Genomic DNA, 20430 nt, shown 5'->3' on the forward strand with positions numbered 1-20430 from the left:
ATATTAAATCTTGCTCTTTTATCAAAAGCATCTGTTGCTTCTTTTATGCCATCGTAAGCTGTAATGCCATTAGCAATATTTCCAACTGTATATAAAATGTATCAACTGATTTAACTTCTATTTCAGTATCTAATTTGGCAACAATTCAGTATCTGAAGAATTATTTTCTTGATGATGTCCAATTCTGTGTTGTTAGACCAATTTCTATCATTAAACCTTGTTGTCAATATTATTTCTACTGCAATGTCTTCCTAATATGATTATTTATTTTCACTGACTTAAAGGCTTTTGATTCTCCTCATGTGCACCGAATGGTTTTACCACCTTTTATGGTCAAAATGGGTGGTCCCACCTTTTGTGAGTAAAATAAATGATTCCCTCATTTTTGTGATTTCTATTGATGAATTCTGTTAATTGCAACATTAATAATAAATAATTCCTCTTTCTCTAATAGCTTTACTTGAATGAGTCCTGTTGCCTGTGTTGAGTAATGATTCCTATTCTCTTCTGGCTTTCCTGAATGAATCTTATTCTTTAAGATGATTTCCACTATTTAGCACTGCAAATAATAATCCCCATTACTTACACGTGTTTTTCTAGAAGCATTTTTAATAAATACTGCCCTCCTTTACCACTACTTAAATAATTGATTTCCTGCAATTTTTGTAGCCTCCATCGTCTGCAAATTTTCTTTTTCTATTAGACTTTGTCTGTGCAGGCTTCTAAACTTACCCTTCATCACTTTAATTCCAGCTTTGCACTGTACCTTGCTTGTGACCTTATTTTAGATTATTTTAGTTGCCCTCTGGCAACCACACTTGATCTGAGTTGTAAGTACTTTGAAAATTTCTCAATTTTCCAGCTTATAGACAGCTGTATTCCACTTTCCCACCTGAAATTTCAAGTTTGCTAATGGAGCTTCAGTTGTCCATTCATTCTATGGCTGAACCTTATCTCAGGACAGTTCCTGCAGGCCATCAGTGTTTGATGCAATCTCCATCTGCCTTTTGCAGCAATAAGTTATGATGTAGGGAAAAAAATGAATATTTATCTCAATTGCAGTTTGTGGGATCTTTCCAAACAGAACCACCTTGTTTACTCGTAATTTAAAAATTTTGGTTGTTTTAACACATTTTGGGACCCCCTCACTGTGCAAATGCAGGTTTTTCTTTCCTTCTCTTAAGTAAACAATAAATGGTGCTGTATTTGGGTTTGTACTGACAGTTCATTACACTTGACTGTGTTACAATGTGAGGTTAAACCATAATGTTGAAGTGAGATGCTTTGTGTGTATTTGTGTGTGTGTGTCCACTGAGCATTGTATCCCACTCTCCTTCCTGCTCCCCCAGAACTCTGACATTACGCTCCCCTAGTGATAGTCACTGCCGATACGCATCACCGCCTGTAGTCTAAAATTCCCACCAATATGTTTTGCATATCCCCAGACATTTTGTCTTTCTCCCTTGTCACCATCCTTGTTCCCATCTCTACAAATGCCATTGTTCTGCTTCTCCCACTGTGACTGCCCGACGCTTTTTAACAGTAATGATTTCCCTTCCTGCTCCTGTTGGCCTTCATTGCCTCTCTCTCACAGATTAATAAATGGACTCCCAGACCTCAGATCTCTGACTAATTTTGCATGTAGCCCTTAGACACGACTGAGCAGCACCTGCCCACTGTGCTATTAGTTTCTTGTCTGGTGATATATAATTTTCCTGACTGCCTGTTATAATCCTGCATGACTGACCGATGTACGCTCCCTGGTCCCCTGGCTTTGAGCAATCCAAGCAAATGGTTGACCAGGGCCACAACAGTGGGGTGTGAGGAGACATTGCCTATGGCTGACAGTATTGGGATCTCCTGACAGAAAGTGCATGTCCCCCACCACCCTTGACAGGATTGAAGACGAGTCCCCACCCAGTTTCTGGCTAAGCCTTATCATTGCATTAACATCTAGTGTGTTTGCTGTGCAGGAACCTGACACATGTTGCAGGTATTAGAGTTACATCTGAGTGCCATATATCAACATAACCTTTCCCAAACCTAGACCGATCTCTACAGACAAGCATGACAAGCAGTCTGTCTCTGTAAGACAGCACAGAAGACCACTTCAATACAACATATGTTTGCTGAGCTTCTTTTTAATTGCATCTTTCATCTTTGCTTGATCCATTCCCTGTGGTAGCGAATTCAACATTCTCACCATTCATTCTCCACTGCATTTCTTTTGACTATCTGATACTGTGGACCTCTTGTTATGCACTTCCTCACAAGTGGGCATGTTCTCTCTGGTTATGAAAAGCTCTTAGAATTTTAAAGACCTTTATTAAGTCAAGAAGCAGAAACTGAGGTGAAAGTAAGGGTGCACATTGTAAAGTGTTCTGTTAAGAAATCTGTAAAGGTATTGAAAATAGAATGTAATGCAGACATTGAAGACATTGTGACGCGACAGCTACAATGTTAACCTTTCCCAGTTGCTTCCTTTTTGGTCATTGATGGGTGTAATAGTCTAATCAGATTTGTAGCAGCCATATATCACTGTCAATTAGATCTGAATTGTATTGCTCCTTTTCTGAGCTGACTAATCAATGTGGCACAGAAAATATCTTTTGAGACTATAAATAAGATCTCTAATTCTGTTTAGCAATATCAGGGCCGTTTTGCAACATAACTAAGAAAAATAAAGTTAGATTTCTCAATTAAACAGCAAATCCTAACTACAATCAACATGAACCAACTTCTCCATATGTCAGAGTGAATCTAATTTTCTTAAACTGCAACCACAGAGTTAGTGACACTAATTAGATAGTGAGGCCCTGGTGAGACCACACCTGGAGTATGTGTGCAGTTCTGGTCACCAAATTTGAGGAAAGACATTCTGGCTATTGAGGGAGTGCAGTGTAGGTTCACAAGGTCAATTCCTGGAATGGAGGGATTACCTTACACTGAAAGACTGAGCGACTGGGCTTGTATACCCTTGAGTTTAGAAGGCTGAGAGGGGATATGATTGAGATGTATAAGATTATGAAAGGATTGGACACTCTGGCAGCAGGAAACATGTTTCCGCTGATGGGTGAGTGCTGAACCAGAGGACACAGTTTAAAAATATGGGGTAGACCATTTAGGACAGAGATGAGGAGAAACATCTTCACTCAGAGAGTGGTGGCTGTGTGGAATGCTCTGCCCCAGAGGGCAGTGGAGGCCCAGTCTCTGGATTCATTTAAGAAAGAGTTGGATAGAGCTCTCAAAGATAGTGGAATCAAGGGTTATGGAGATAGGGCAGGAAGCAGATACTGATTAGGAATGATCAGCCATGATCATATTGAATGGCGGTGCAGGCTCGAAGGGCTGAATGGCCTACTCCTGCACCTATTGTCTATTGTTTTCCTCATCTGCTAATATGTCCATTAGGCTAAGTGGTTGTTTCCAGCATGCTCTGCTTCTTAAACATGCATGTGTACCAATGTAAACAACTATGGGAAATACTTGAAAAATTAGTGTAAAGTTAGATTTATGTCTGTGCAGTAAACTCAAATGGTAATATTCAAAGTTTGTAATGTAAAGTAGGAGCAATAACCTTCGAGACATAGAGTGCATTAATATTTTCTGTATCCATGTGTACTAACATCTATGAAAAATAGATTTTATTACAATAATATCTTTGTATTCATATGACACTTTTATCATAGGAATATATCTCAAGCGTATCCAAACCGCCTAGTCAGACAAAAGTTGATACCAAATAAATGAAGGAGCCATTAACTACTAACTCTGCCTCTCCCAGTGAACTGAACCTGACTATTCACTGCCTTGGTGTCAGATTTGACTCTGGGATGTGTTTCCAATCGCATATCCACACCACCACTAACATCACTGATCTACCTCACTTTAAGATTACTTATCTCTTCCTCTGTATCAGTTCATCTGCTGCTGAAACTCTCATCATGTGTGACTATTCCATTCTTGGATGGTTTTCCAGGTTGTACTCGCCATAAACTTGAGTTTATACAAAACTCTGCTGGCCGGTCCCTACTTGTACTAAGTCCTATTTATCCACCACTCCATGGGCACTGACCTAGATAGGCTTCTGGTTCAGCAGCATGTCAATTTTAAAAGGCTCATCATTGCTTTCAAGTCATGATATAGCTTTCTCCCTCTCAATCTTTGTACTATCCTTCAGTCTCAAACTCTTCAAGGTGTCTGCAGTCCTCTAATTCTACTTTTAGATCATCCCCAATTTTAATTGCTTCTCTTTTCTCCTTTAAAATATTCCTGAAAATTACCTCTTTGACCAAACTGTTAACATTTCACCCTAGTATCTCCTCGTGTAGCTGGGTATCAGATTTTTCATTCTCTCACATTCATGAAGGAATGTGCATTTGGACCAGTTGCAAAAGTGGGCCAGTGAGTATGGAGGTAACAAGTAGAGGTTTTGGTGAGGCCAAGTTTGGGAAGTTAGATGACATGATTTAGCAAAATTGAAGGAAAATCCAGTTCAGCTTGCTGACATCAAAGGTACTGTGACTTTGTTTTAAAGTCAAATGTATATTTGATACAGGTTGAAAATGTGTTACATAGACCTACTTAGAATCAATGTGTGAAGCTGGTTGATAGAAATGGGTCAGCTAGAACGCTGAAGGGACACCTCTGTGCAATATAATCTCTGCACGGTGCAATGGTGTTTATAAATACTTCAACCAATGCAACAATTTGTTTTGCTTTAGACAATGTTACATGAAGTTGGGAAATGCATATGTAAATATTCTACTTAACATATAATCTTGAGCAGTCACTAACAAATGTGAGTAATCTATTTAATATAAATGAGCCAAAGACTGGTGAAATAATGAGTAAAGGAATTTCAGTCAAATGTCTGCTGATCTGTTAAAAAGCTAAGCAGAGGGATTTTGCCAAGAAAGATGTCAGCTGGAGCAATTCTTCATTGTATTGTGTTTACAACGTGTAAGTGTTCCTCTGGTCTCTATGTGCAGCACTGTCAGTACTGCACTGAATATGTTAGAAATGTCAATACAGGTAATTTTCACAAAGGAGTCAGGACTCCTTAGCTCACATATTCCTTCTGGCAGGTTTAATAGACCTCTCTGCTAGTGTGGCAAAACTATCAATCTGTTTACTTTATACTTGAGAACAGGGTGTTAAAAACACATGACAAAAAATGTTCATTTTTAATCTTGAAAGGAACCAAAGGTTCGATGTAATGGAAAACCTATTCTTCAGTTTCCTTCTTAAATGTATCTAGAAATTTTTAATCAACTTGTTCTGATACATATCTGTGCAGGTATGTCTTGAACATGGGCAATGTGGCTCAGACGTAGAGATACCATAACAAGTATTGATTACTTAGTTCATTAATTTTTAAAATTATTATTATCAAAGTAAGTTTAAGTTGTCGCAGTTTGCATATTTTAATGATTTATTGTGAATAAGAACATATATGTATTACAATTATGGACTGCCTCAACATTAACAACAAGAATGTGTTCAATTGTGTCTCTGCAATTTCCTTCTAGGACGGTTCATTATGAAGGTGGAGCAGTGTCCATTCATGCTCGGTCACTGTGGAGGCTAGAGATGCTGAGGGTTGCGTAAGTGACAAAAGTCATGATCTGCTTTAGTTGAATAAAAATGATGTGTATGAATATACTTTTCAGCTGGAAAGTTAAAAATGTGATTATTCAAAATTGAAGTCGTGTTGAAAGTGTATCAAGGTGATTTAAGTAATACAAATTAATTGTAATCTGTGGTAAATACTCGGTGGACAGAGGTGAGATTGTAACCATAATGTGGGGTGGATTTATTTACATTTTATTAGTAAACTACATTCACAGGAGATTATCAAACGAGCCTATGGGAAATCTGGAAGAAGGGATAGATGTAGAAGACTTGATGATAAGCTGTTGGCAAATGCAAAGGCTTTTCGGAGCCACGTGTTGCATTCATAATTCTCACACTGGAATTTGGAGAGGCAGAAAGAATTCCTTTCAAGCATTACACCTTTCATCAATAGATGGAGCGTACGTGGCACACTTTCTGCTCTTAATGCCTCAAAATTGTGTAGCAGTCCTTTCTCTTTCTCAGGCACTACCTTGAGTTTGAGGATGACATCCTAGCACTCCAGTTTGATGGGTTCTGAGGTGGTTGGTAAATCTTTAGTCTTTGCCACATATAAGAGACAATTGGCACTTGGAGGGTTGGATAGATGAGCTGGTTGGAAATTTGCACACAGTCTGTCAAATCACTTCTGCATGTTGCTGAAGAAATCTCTTGATGTATTAGGTGCCTTCCCAGATGAAACTTCTCCATTTTGGTTGATCACAAGTCAGAGTTTGGTTGGAATGTTTGATTTCTTCAGAGATGCTTTGAGAATATTGCTAAAGCATTTCTGTTGTCCTCTGGGAGTCTCCTGCAATGACTGATTCCCAAGCAGAGCAGCTATTCAGGAGTCTGGTGACAGGCCTCTGAGGAATATATCCTGCCCAGTGTGCTGACTTCGAATGATTAGCACCTTGATGGTGGGCATTGTTGACCTGGGAGAGGATGCTGCCTGACTGATGGCCTCCAGATTTGGAGGATCTTGCAAGGGTATTTGCTGATGGTACTTTTCTAATGCTTGAGGTGCCTGTGGTAGGTTGATCTAGCCTCCAAAACATATAGGAGCATAGGGTCATTGTTCTCTGATCCTGTATGACCTTAGTCTCAGGTTTGTGATCCTGGTGCTCAAATACTCTTGTTCTCATTGGAGATGATGATGGATTTTGTTGACTAGGTTTTCCATTGTTAAGAGGAGTGTCCACTTTCAATCATTACACCTTTCATCAATGGATGGAGTGTACACGGCACACTCTCTGCTCTTAATGCCTCAAAATTGTATAAGAGTCCTTCCTCTTTCTCAGGCACTACTTTGAGTTTGAGGATGACATCCTAGCACTCCAGTTTGATGGGTTCGGAGGTGATGGAAAGTGATCCAAACTTTCCAGCATCTCACCATTTAAATTAATTGTTTGGGGAGGGGATTGTTGGAGGAAATGTTGTGCAATGATAGCTGGTTGAAAAAGAGTATTGACTTTCCAGATGTTTTGAGAAAGCTTCAGAGAAAAAGAGTTACCTGAAGCGAAGTTTCTACATGAATTTGTACACTAGCATCATCAGCGTATTTGAGTTCAGTGACTGAAACTGGAGTGGCTTTGCTTTTGAAAGCAATTTGGATTGAATAGTTTTCTGTCTGTTATGTGAATTACCTCCATTTCTTTGGGTAATTTAATTGAGGTGAGGTCCAGTATTGCAGTGAGGATGATGAAGAAAAGGGTTGCGCTAGGTCTGTGATGGTTCTGTTGGTTTACATGTCTTTGTGGATGGGTGGAGAATGATGACAAAACCTCTGAGGCCAGCCAAATTTGAGAAAGATTCTCCATATTCCTTCACAGGTCAGAGTCTGAGATTTTAGTGAGCTTTAAAATGGCTAATTTGCTGCATGCTGCGTATCATGTCTGAGTTGCCTCATGATGGGCAAGAAGCATTTTGGCCATTGAAAAGACTTTACACTTGCAACGATAAGTGTCTCTTCACAAAGTCCCAGCATTAGTGCTGTTAGGGAGTATAAAATTTACTGCATAGAGTTTGTTAATGTAAGAATATAAGAACTTTAGAAAAGAAGAGCCATTTGACCCATCAAATCTGCTTCATCGTTCAGTAAAATCATGACTGATCTAATTGTGGTTTTAAATCTACTTTACTAAGTACCCCCTGTTATCTTAAGCTCAAGTAGATCAAACAATCTGTTTATCACGACCTTGAGTATATTAAATAGCCAAGGCTATACTGGTATCTGTGATTTCCAAAGATTAATATCCCTAGGAGAAAAATTCCTTCTTATCTCTGTAGTGATTGAAACAATGTCAGCCAGGCGGCACGGTGGCACAGTGGTTAGCACTGCTATCTCACAGCGCCTGAGACCTGGGTTCAATTCCCGACTCAGGCGACTGACTGTGGAGTTTGCACGTTCTCCCCGTGTCTGCGTGGGTTTCCTCCGGGTGCTCCGGTTTCCTCCCACAGTCCAAAGATGTGCGGGTCAGGTGAATTGGCCATGCTAAATTGCCTGTAGTGTGAGGTAAATGTAGGGGTATTGGTGGATTGCGCTTCGGCGGGTCGGTGTGGACTTGTTGGGCCGAAGGGCCTGTTTCCACACTGTAAGTAATCTAATAATCTAATCTAAAAGGTGGATCTAATAGAATTTGAGTTCCCTGGTTGTGGTTGTTAACCTGGTTCAATCAAGGAGCACTGGCTGACAGATACAGACAGGAGTGTCAGTTAAATTTGTCTGTAGGACAACCAGTTATCCTTGCGGCATAAAGCATCTCGTTTATCAAGTAGGTGTCAAAGCAGATTTGTCTATGTAATATCAACTCCCTCCTTTCAAATACATGGCTAATTGCTTTCAATTGCTGTATAATTTTGTCCTTGTCCTCTAACAGTTTATGCCAGAGAGTTATTGCTGCTGCTTTTTGTGTGTCTCAGTTTATCCTTTGTTGATTCATTCAACCATGAATTGGTATTAGTCCTGAAGTCTACAATATCACACCTTCATCTCTGGACTGGCTGGTTCTTTCCTGCAGTCCACATTGTCCTCCATTTGACGTAGAAAATGCCAGACCAATCTGGATTGCAACCTGTCAAAGCATGCCAACAGAGCCTTTATTTTCAACGCTACCCATGCTCTGTTTTCCCACAAGATGTGCTGTCAATGCTTTTATTTGCTTTTCCTGTGAGGAAACACTTCTCAGTCAGATCAGGAATTTGCTTCAGAAACTGTGGACACAATGCAAGGCTACATTCATTTTCAGTTGAGGTCTTAATGCCACTTATTACATATCACCACTGATAGGTAATTTACTGGCAACTTGCAGTTCTGTCATTTTATAGTGGAATAGACCAATAAATCAATGGGCTATGAACCACAGCACTGGACTGTTACAATGTTACCTGTTAAAGCTCCACAGGCAACCACCAGAATTATGTGAATTTCAATAAACTGAATGATGAAAATGGGATATATAGCTGGCACTAAACCTAGGGACGTACCACAGATAATTTCCTTTAAATCCTTTGAGCTTGAAACTCAATTTGAGGTCAGTTGAAATAGATTGGTTCAGTGGGAAAATTATGCATAAACAAAGTTCAAAAATGCAATTAATAAAAACGCTATGACAACAGTTGTATTGAGTTATGGGTTGAAACCATAGAGAACTTTGTTATTGATTAATGGTTTCTGTAATGGAAATTATGCAGCTGAAATATTGTAAATGATGGATGATTCGTTCTCATACATAGACACAATGAAGAAATTCTATAAATATGCCAATGGAGAATTCTCTGTTTGGTTTATTGACAAAGTTAAATATTTGTGCACACTTCACCATGTATATCTGGATCAAATAGAATATGTTACTAATGAGGGGGAAAGATTTCCTCCAGTGGTGAACTGCACCAAACATTGCAAGTATATGGCAGTAATGTTTCCTGTCATTATTAGTGTGGTCTTCAAGAACATTTTTAAGACTTTGCTGAATGAACCAATTAGAGGCAGTCTTTCTACATTGCTTGTTAAGTTACTGACACGGTGTGAAGGGTTATGTCTTTTGATTTGCATCTTAAAAAAGAAGGGCCCTGTAGCTCAGTGGTTGGCACTGTTGCCTCACAGCACAAGAGACCAGCCTTGGGTGATTGTCTATATGGAGTTTGGATGTTGTCTTCGTGTCTGTGTTGGCTTCCGGTTTTCTCTCCCAGTCCAAAGATGTGCAGGTTAAGGGGATTGGCCATGGGTAAATGTGAGGTTATGAGGCTGGAGTGGGTCTGGGTAGAATGCTCTTTGGAGGGTCTGTGTAGACTCAATGGGCCTAATAGCCTCTTTCTACAGTGTAGGGATTCTATGATTACCCTTATTTTGACAGGACTGGACTAGTGACAGGTTGATCTGGAGTGAAAGTTTGACAGCTAAATCTCCTTTCTGTTCTTGCATATTTATGCTGCAGGCAAGCTTGACCTGTGAAATCAGTGGGAATGATTACAAGGAGGTCAGGGAAAGGATTGTGAAGGTGTTTGATGCATTCATTTGTCATCTGTAATAAACTGTTTCTTCTATCCTGATTTCTTCACTAAGTGCTCTGACTGCAGTATCAAACGGGTTGGTACCTGATGCTGCTCAGATGATCTTTGGATGGTATCAATTTAATCCCTAGCTCTCTTTTAAGTAGTACAGGCTTGATTTAAGCAGTTGATCAGTTGATTTTCAAGGTTGAATCTCCCCAAGCATCACTATCAACATTAAAACACTCATATTTAAATAAAGCTCAATTGATGGGACCATATCCTGCCTCTCTAATGGAAGCCATACATCAAAAGCTGCACAGAAACCAAACAACGTTTTCTTCTGAGATTGCTTTTAGTTCAAAGTCTGTGTGTTATTTGAACCACTCACACTCACACTCATAGCCAGTTCCTTGAGTGAGATGACTGTCTGAAACCCCTGTTTATTTTCTTTTCTTTTTCTTTTTTTTAATCAAAGGGCAATGCTGTGTGCCCACTCCTGTTAAATTTTTTTTCTTGTGTGATCAACACTTCTATTTACTTTTTTTTGCTTATTTTTTCCCCAGACCCCATAGTGTGTGTGTGCAGTTGTGAGACACAGTGAGAGACACAAAGTACACAAATCTTTATTTGATTTCCACTACCAGGAAGAAAGGAGACACCTGAGTGGCCAGTGACAAGCAGTGCCCTTCTCATCAAAGGGCAATGCTGTGTGATCAAAACAGTGAATGGGAGGGAAGGGACTAAATCGAAATAGAGTTACAGGGGGAAATGATGCACTCTACTCCCTGCAGCGCCCACCTGTCCCTGAACAACTCCAGGGTGTTGGTGGACACTGCGTGCTCATTCTCCAAGGACACCCGGGCTCTAACATAACCGTGGAAGAGGGGCAGGCAGTTGGCCCTAACGACCCCCTCCACAGCCCGCTGCCTGGACCTGTTTATGGCCAGTTTGACCAGTGCAACCAGAAGCAGAGGAGAAGGTTTTTCAGAACATCAAAGAAGGAGTGCAAACACCCACACCCAATATACACATGGTCCATGGACTCCACAGCACAAATCCCTGTTTATTTATTTATTTTTTTTCTTTTTCTTTTTCTGTTTATATTTTTTTAATCTTTTTTTTCTTTTATTTTTTTCTTTTTTTTTAACCCCCACACTACCGCCTAACTGCGGTAGTGCTTATTTTTAACCCCAGCACCCATGGTGTGTGTGTGCAGGTGTGAGACACAGTGAGAGACACAAAGTGTACAAATCTTTATTCAATTTCCACCACCAGGAAAAATAGGAAAACACCCGAGTGGCCTGTGACGAGCAGTGCCCTTCACATCAAAGGGCAATGCTGTGTGATCAAAAACAGTGAAGGGGAGGGCAAGGACTAAATTAAAATAGCGTTGGAGGGGGAAATGATGCACTCCACTCCCTGCGGCGCCCACCTGTCCCTGAACAACTCCAGGGTGTTGGTGGACACCGCGTGCTCCTTCTCCAAGGACACCCGGGCCCTAACGTAACCGCGGAAGAGGGGCAGGCAGTCGGCCCTAACGACCCCCTCCACGGCCCGCTGCCTGGACCTGTTTATGGCCAGTTTGGCCAGTGCAACCAGAAGCAGAGGAGAAGGTTTTTCAGAACATCAAAGAAGGAGTGCAAACACCCACACCCAATATACACATGGTCCATGGACTCCACAGCACAAATCCCTGTTTATTTTTTTTTCCTTTTTTTTCTTTTTTTTTCTTCTTTTTTCTCTTTTTTCTTTCTTTTTTTTATATATTTTTTTGTGAACACCACTGTTTGTTTTTTTTTCTTTTTATATATATATTTTTTTAATTAACCCCCACACTACCGCCTAACTGCGGTAGTGCTTATTATTTTTAACCCCAGCACCCATGGTGTGTGTCTGCAGGTGTGAGACACAGTGAGAGACACAAAGTGCACAAGTCTTTATTTAATTTCCACCACCAGGAAAAGTAGGAAAACACCCGAGTGGCCTGTGACGAGCAGTGCCCTTCACATCAAAGGGCAATGCTGTGTGATCAAAAACAGTGAAGGGGAGGGCAAGGACTAAATTAAAATAGTGTTGGAGGGGGGAAATGATGCACTCCACTCCCTGCGGCGCCCACCTCTCCCTGAACAACTCCAGGGTGTTGGTGGACACCGCGTGCTCCTTCTCCAAGGACACCCAGGCCCTAACGTAACCGCGGAAGAGGGGCAGGCAGTCGGCCCTAACGACCCCCTCCACGGCCCGCTGCCTGGACCTGTTTATGGCCAGTTTGGCCAGTGCAACCAGAAGCAGAGGAGAAGGTTTTTCAGAACATCAAAGAAGGAGTGCAAACACCCACACCCAATATACACATGGTCCATGGACTCCACAGCACAAATCCCTGTTTATATCTATCAACCAGGGCTCCCTGATTGGCACAAGTCATAGCCCCAATCAAAAATCTCCATACTCAATGAGATCCACCTGGCCCTCGTTAGAATCACTGCACTTTCATAAACAGTGGGCTGGATTTTGTGGGACAGACTGGAGTTCCACCTAATGACTGGAGAACCAGTGGGGAACCTCCATCAGTTCTGTGGAGGAGACTTGATGGAATCACTGCTCTACCCCTTAATTTGGGTCCCTGGTGACTGAAGTACTGTTGGATAATTCGAAGCCAGCAGCTACTTTCACTGCCAGTGTCACTGGGATAATGACAGTTAGACAGCCCATCTGCTGTAAGGCTGTTGATAAACTCTGAGAGGATTTATTGGGCTGCCACCTCAGACCTGTATGGCTCCCATTTAATCTCTGACCCACCACTATATTGTGGCTACATAGATAATTGCTAAGTCTAATTGATTAGCCTGATAGTGGAGGCCAGAAATCCTAAATCATTCCCATCTGCCCTCTGAGTTAATAATGGGAATGTTAGCTGCTGCAGAGAGCCTGAAAAGGGGCCTATGATGATTATGTTTGATTTGATTTGATTTATTACTGTCATATGTACCAAGATACATTGAAAAGTACTGTTGTGCATGCTACCCAGCCAAATCATAATTACATAAGTACTTCAGAGTAATAGAATAGAATGCAGAATATCGTATTACAGCTGCAGAGAAAGTGTAGAGAAAGATCAATTCTAATGTATAAGCGGTTTGTTTCCGTAAGTCTGATAACAATGGGGAAGGAGCTGTTCTTGAATCTGCTGGTACATGTTTTCAAACTTGTATACCCTCTGCCCAATGAAAAAGGGTGGAAGAGAGTATAACCAGGGTGGGTTGAGTCTTTGATTATGTTGGCTGATTTCCTTAGGCAGCGAAAAGTGTAGACAAAGTCAGTGGAAGGAAGGCTGGTTTTAGTGATGGACTAGGCCATGTTGGGCAGAGCAGTTGCCATACCAAGCTGTGATGCATCCATATAGAATGCCTTCTATAGTGGATCTATAAAAATAGGTAAGAGTAATTGTGGACATGCCTTCTGAGGAAGTAGAAGCTTTGGTGTGCTCTCTTGGCTGTAACATTGACATAGATAGACCACGACAGATTGGTGATGATATTTACTCCTCGGATCTGATGAAGGGCTTATGCCCAAAACAAGCTGCCTGACCTGCTGTGCTTTTCCAGCCCCACACTCTTGACTATGATCTCCAGCATCTGCAGTCCTCACTTTCTCCCAATGGTGTTAAAATGTCTGGAGTTAAACTGTTGTGAGCCCTGACCCTTGTAGAGTACGTTAAATGACATGGATCTAACCAAAATGGACAGTCCACTTTTCAGTCTGTCTGTTCACTGACCCGTGGTGGTTGGCTTTATATTTTGATCCTTGGTACACTTATCTCAATAAAATCTGGGTAAAGGCCTTGATGTTTTCTTTTCATCATTTATGGCAGCTTAAATGCAACAGGAATGCAGGAAACAGTACTATATCACTCCCAGTCCATATCCAGATTATCACTTGAACAGCACTGAATCGCTGAAAACAATGCATCACTGCACAAATATGAATCACCTCATTATAAAACATTCTCATCCCTGTGTCATGTACCAGTCTCTAATATAAATGACTTCCAGAACTGGGCATCTTTGTTACCACCTGCAGTTGGCTTTTGACAATAGCCCTGATAGGCTCTTCAATACCTAAATTGGTCATATGCCTACATAGCCCTTTAGACCAAATTCACCCCTCCCCATCCGATGTCCATGATGTAGTCATGGAGTGGAATGGAGCTGGGAATCAGCCATGGGCTGGTGGTGCAAGATTCCAAGTCTGTCTCCATGCCATGCTGTTGATGTAAAAGCCCAACATGATTTGCTTGCTGTAAGCCTTGGCTTGTTTAAAGGGTAGTAACTATTATTACTATACAAGACTCCAGTGATCCACTACCTGTAAGTACATGCATACATCTGTAAAACAGGATTAAGTGTATGAGGTCATGAGGTGTCATTTATTTATTCAATTTGATTATTATTGCAATCTGTGCTGAGTAGTATCAGGTGTAACTGATACCATTTATTGTGTAATTAATGATACATTGGCAATAGCATTTTAGTGAGGTGGGAATTCCACAACAAACCTCTGTTGGCCCACTACATGCTGACCCATGTAACATGCAGAAATACCAACTAAAGCTGGAGAACCACTAATTTGGTTAAAGAAGGTCTTTGGGCTGCACAAAATCTGCTAGTGTTGCCAAAATGGAACGTTTCAGACAACAGATCGTTGCAGACTGGCACATTCCAAGGTCCAGGATAATGTACTATGGGATGCAATGAAATTCGAGGCAGCTATTACATAGGTTCAATGAGGAAAGCGTACTGTTTGAGGCCCTCCTGCCACCCTGCACCAAAGGACTGGAACCCATGTAAAAGCATTCGGGGCATATCCACTAGAGAATGTTTGACATGATATGTAAATATACATTGTGCTCAGAACCTGTGATGGTAATGCAGCGAGGCATCTCATGTACTGTATGGATAGAAACTGGTCTGAATTGCACTATATATATCATGAACTGTATGGATAGAAACTGGTCTGAATTGCACTCTCTCTCTATATATATATATATGTCATCCAATATAAACTATTATGCTTTACAAATGTTATAGTTTTGGAAATAGCAACTTGATCGTAATGGGACTAGATGGATTGAAACATGGATATTTCATGTAGAGAGGGCACTGTTTCTTTGTTAAAGTGCAAACAGTAACAGATGTGAAAGTAAGTTATATAAAAAGCCAACATTATGTTGCAATAGAGCAACGATTTCTGAGCAGCATTGGAAACAAGATGATAAGTAAATCAGGTTACTTACTGTTGCTTGTGACTTGTTTGTTTCATTCCTATTGACTGGGTGTTGTTTATCATTTCACTGACTTGATATTCAATTGAAGTTACATCGTGTGAAATAACTTTTCCTTTCAGGTGGAGTGGAAGCCATATCAGGTGGGGTCAGCCGTTCCGACTGAGACATGTTACAACAGGGAAGTACTTGAGCCTCATTGATGAGAAAGGCCTTCTCTTAATGGGCAAAGAAAAAGCTGATGTAAAAAGTACAGCTTTCTGCTTCAGATTGTCCAAGGTATTCCAAAATACTTGTCAAGTGATCTGACTTAATTAATGCTCTTGCTCAGCCTGTGAAACAAGCTATTTTGTGCATTTGTACAAATTATGAAATTAAGCAACGTAGACTTCAACTTAAAAGAGAAAAGCTCAAGAGACAATTTAGGCTTAGCTACTTTGCAAAGAAAGTAGGAATTGCATGGATTGGATTCCACAAAATACCAGGTGTGAGCAAAAAAGGAAGAACTGAATAAACAGACGTAAGACATAGGAGCAGAAGTAGGCCATTCAGCCCATTGAGTTTGTTCTACCATTCAGTGAGATCAGGGCTGGTCTAATAATCCTCAATACAACTTTCCTGCCCTTTCCCTTATTGATTAAAAATCTATCGCAGCCTTGAATATACTTACGGCCCCAGCCTCAACAGCCTTTTGCAATTAAAAAAAATCCACAGATTCACTATCCTTTGAGAGAAGAAATTCCTCCACATACTGAAATTATGCCCTCTGGTCGTAGACTCTCCCATACGGGAAGACAATCTCTTAATATTCCATGACACTCACCTACACTGTGTTTTGAGACAGACAGTTCCAAAATTGCGTAAACCTTTGAGAGAAACAATATCTCGATTGTAAAGCCGGCTCCTAATTTTGAAATAATGCCCCCCAAAAATGGACAGAAAATGAGTTATTTTCCAATGGTTAGATGTCTCCCTTCTGTCAATTTTGTTATTAGCATGGCAATGTGAGTGCATTGAATAGAGGATGAGTTATTGCTTGTTCTCCAATCTGTTGTGATTGAAGCACATTAATATGAATGTGCCATATGTCACAGTAACATGTTGATTACAGTAGTTCTCCCACGCACATCAGGGTGGCATTGTTTATGCAGGCTTCATCTGTAGTCAATGACTTGCTATCAATTAAAGTTTGGCCAGGTTTTTTCCCTAAAAATACATGTCAAAAACTCAATGAATTCTCTTAATTATTGCGAAAATTAACCAAGCATGCAGTTCTAAGATTTACCACTGAAACCTTCCTCAAAGATCAATTGCAACTTCAAAGGCAGATTGAGAGAAGGCCTGGTGACCTGTCCATTAAGTTTTTGCCTAAGTTATGATGGTCAACTGAGACAACACCCAATGAAATTCCTGGCATTTATCTTTTTTCCAATTTATTCCTGAATTTAAATTTAATACTTAACAATTAATTATCTTAAGTATTGAAAATGTCAAACTGCCTTGAGACTCTATCATTCATATCATTAACGTACTTAATTTTTGCCCAAACTTATTCAAATAATTAAACCCTGCAAAGTATTTTTCTTTTACTTGTTGAATAATTTATACACAGAGTGTTGCCTGTACAATAATTGGTACTTTTCCCCTTTGCTTTTTGTGTTTCTTTTTGATGCAAGCATTTTCTGCTGCCCTTAACGTGAGGGTGCATTCTTGTAGCATATAGCTTGATGTATTCCTGTTGATCCCACATACCTCACACAGGCAGCCATTCATCACCTGAGAGGCAGCATCATTCAGTGTTGTCCAAAGTCCGATCTATTTTTCACTTAATCTCTGCACAAGCAGGCTTGCAGTGGCCGAGGAGTTAATGAATACCTGCAGGAACCTCATCTGGTTTAGTCCTCTATATTATGGGAGTATTGAGCCTACAAGCATTGCGGTGACTGGGATTAATTCACATATTAGGACCTAGGGGTCAAATCATTTTTTAAGATCACATAAATTCAAGTCATAATTGATTTCGTGTAAAATTCAACTATTCTCACTGGCTTCGATGTTTCACCCAAAAATACTTACATTTTCAATTAGTTTGTGGAGCAGTGTTGGGAAGCCTGTGGTGTACATTTTCACAATTGCTGTTTTCTCATTCAATGTCAGTGGATATCCTGGGATAGCTGTTTGGTGCTGAATTCAGCACCATGGCCAGCAACTACCATCAGTGTATTATGATCAGCATTATGGCAGTTCCAAAAGCCCAGCGTGAATTTCAACCTCCTCAAAAATATTACTCATGTAAACGTTGACCCTGTTTTGCCTGAAAATTTATTCTCAAAAGCACAACTCTTTCATGTGTTTTTATATGGTAGTTCAGTTATCACTTCAGAGATACTGTTATTTGTCCACTGCAAATTTTCAAATAAATTTTGGCTGTGATGCTGAGTTTGGTTAAGAATGTTGATGTTATGCCAAAAGCACTACCATTTTTGCTGTGTTCTGTACAGTGGCTGTTAGTTCCTGAAAAACAACTGTCAATCCAAACCTATCTTATTGTTATTCTGTAGGAACATTTTTAGGAGTGAGAATATGTCGGATATTGGGAGCTGGCATTTCACTTGTTGCTCGCAAAGAGGTCTTGAAACTGAGTTTTACAAAAGAATTGTATTTATTATGCTGTTCACAACCACTATACATCTCAACGCACTTTACTGCTAATGAAATACTTTTGAATTATAATGATCATTGTTATGTAGCAAATGTACCAGACAATTTGCACACAATTCATTTTGAGGTGTTTTGGATATCCTGGCAGAAGGGGCAGTTCTAATGTTATTTGAACCTCTCTATGATTATTATTTTGTAAATGTGCTGGGATCTCCTATTCTGAGGATAAATGTGGTTTAAATTTAAAATGTCTGAATTTCCAAAGTCTTGCAGATGGTGTGATTGGGGCTGTGGTTTAAGCTCTGACACTGCTGCTGAATAATTGTTGCAGTGGCCTGTGGGCAAGAATCAAAACCATGCAGATGTATTTGTCGCATCATTTTAAGGGCTTAAATCCTCTTATTAATCAATCCTTGCCAACTTTTATTATTTTTTCTCAATTCCCCATATCTCCTGTCTGTCACCATAAATCCTGCCAGTATTGCAGATTCCCTTTCATGACAGACCACAGTCCTCTGTGGGTTTTTGCCTGATGGGATTTTACAATCTGCAGCTAAATATGCAACAGGTCTAGCTAGCTCTCCAGTTAAAACATTCCTGTGCCAGCGGCCTGGTTACATTGAGATGACTAACTGAATGCAGTGAGGCGTTTCCCTCCGTGCTATGACCATCAGAGGGAGGGAAGTCACACCATTGCTTGTACTCAATTTTGCCTGATTGGTAAATTTGGCACCACCAATAAATAAACTAATTAATTGAGTCTTACGAGTTCTCTGTTGCAGGTTTCTGGATCTGCCAGTTGGTATAGCAACCAAAGTGAAAAGACCATGACTGGCACTTGAGTCTTGCTCCCTGCTTTCTGGGAGCAGTCTGATAACATTTCTCAGTCATTTTTCATGCCTGAGGCCATATGTCATTTCTTCCCAGGGATCATCACAATCCTTCATTTGCCTGAGCTTTATGCGTGTACAGATTGACTAATATTAATAAGTTAAAGACCTGAACAAATTCATCCTCACACATGGCTGGTGTGCTGAAACCAATAGTAATAACTCTCACTTTCATCCTAGCTCTGAGCTAACTCAATGCATGAATTAAAGCATGGCCCTCTCCCGTTCTGTATAATGCAGTGCTATATCAATTCTTGCATTTATCTATCAAAATTGAGATTCAAGTGGGCTTCCAACATTTACTGGTGCAATTTACTAGAAAGTGTAAAGGGACAAAAGAATGAGGGAATAAAGCACACAAACCATTTAAAATCATTGGACAGGCTCAAAAATATAAACAAATCTCCAATAGAATATTGATCTTCATCCCAAGGAAAGAAAGATATGTAACAGCTAAACATAACCTTGGCCAGCTCCTCATCTGGAGTTCTGTGTTCAGGTAGATCTTTACCTAGAGAACTGTGTTCAGTTTTGAAAGTGGAAATTCAGGAAATATTTACTAGCCATGACTTCTACTGCGTGATAACATGGTATAAAGATTTTTGTGATGAGAACAGAGAACAGGTCACATAAATGCACTTAGTATTATCTTGAGTTAGATAGGGTTTGATGCATTCAGTGGTGGAGATTCAGCATGGACTTTGCCCAGAGGGAGAAAAGCAGTGAAAAATAGTAATACCTTGAAATGAATATATTTGTCATCCTGGAACTCCGTTTTGAAGTGTACAAGCTGAGTCAGACCAGTATGTGTCTTTTGCAGGTATAACTGCTTTTTGTTAATGGTTGGGTAAAACTAATGACTGCTGATGAAAAGTGACTAATTTGATTTGTATATTTGTGCAATAAAAAATGTTTAAAATGATATAATTCTACTTTCAGGAAAAACTGGATACAGGAATAAGAAAAGAGGTAGATGGAATGGGATCTCCAGAGGTTAAATATGGAGATTCGGTGTGCTTCATTCAGCACCTAGACACTGGACTTTGGCTCACCTATCAGTCTGTAGATGCAAAATCAGCTCGGATGGGAACTGTTCAACGTAAAGTAAGTCTTTTCTTCTGGATGTTGGTGACATGACTGCATTTCTAATTGCCTCTTTCCAACTTAAATGTTGGGTGTAGTTTAATGTAGGTGATGGGGTGTCTGCCTCTAGCTGTAGGGCCAGTGTGGATCTTTCATAATCTCTTTTTTCTGGAAGGCCCAATGAATTAGGTTCCAATCTGGAGTGTGACTGGATGGTGTGCAGATGTTCATTAGAATCAAGGTCCCCAGACTGGGGAAGTCATGCCTGTAGATCATTGTGACTAATTAGAGCCTGGCCACTTTTCATTGTGTATCAGGGTCACCGTAGAGCTGGTGGCAGCTGCTGCTGTTAACAAGATCATTCAGAGGCTCAGGCCACAGGTTATTGATAACAGAAAGGAAAGCCATGCA

The 20430-nt window shown here is 40.2% G+C and overlaps 1 protein-coding gene across 1 annotated transcript in view; it reads left to right on the plus strand.

Moving 5' to 3' along the window:
- ryr2a (ryanodine receptor 2a (cardiac)) overlaps positions 1 to 20430 on the plus strand; it is a 551531-nt gene that overhangs the window by 103625 nt on the left and 427476 nt on the right. The window contains exons 10-12 of the mRNA XM_060830792.1: positions 5532 to 5606; positions 15508 to 15664; positions 19876 to 20040. Coding sequence (XP_060686775.1) covers positions 5532 to 5606; positions 15508 to 15664; positions 19876 to 20040 — 397 coding nt within the window. The remainder of the gene's footprint in view (positions 1 to 5531; positions 5607 to 15507; positions 15665 to 19875; positions 20041 to 20430) is intronic.

Source organism: Hemiscyllium ocellatum, chromosome 10 (genome assembly GCF_020745735.1).
Source record: "Hemiscyllium ocellatum isolate sHemOce1 chromosome 10, sHemOce1.pat.X.cur, whole genome shotgun sequence".
NCBI classification, from domain to species: Eukaryota; Metazoa; Chordata; class Chondrichthyes; order Orectolobiformes; family Hemiscylliidae; genus Hemiscyllium; species Hemiscyllium ocellatum.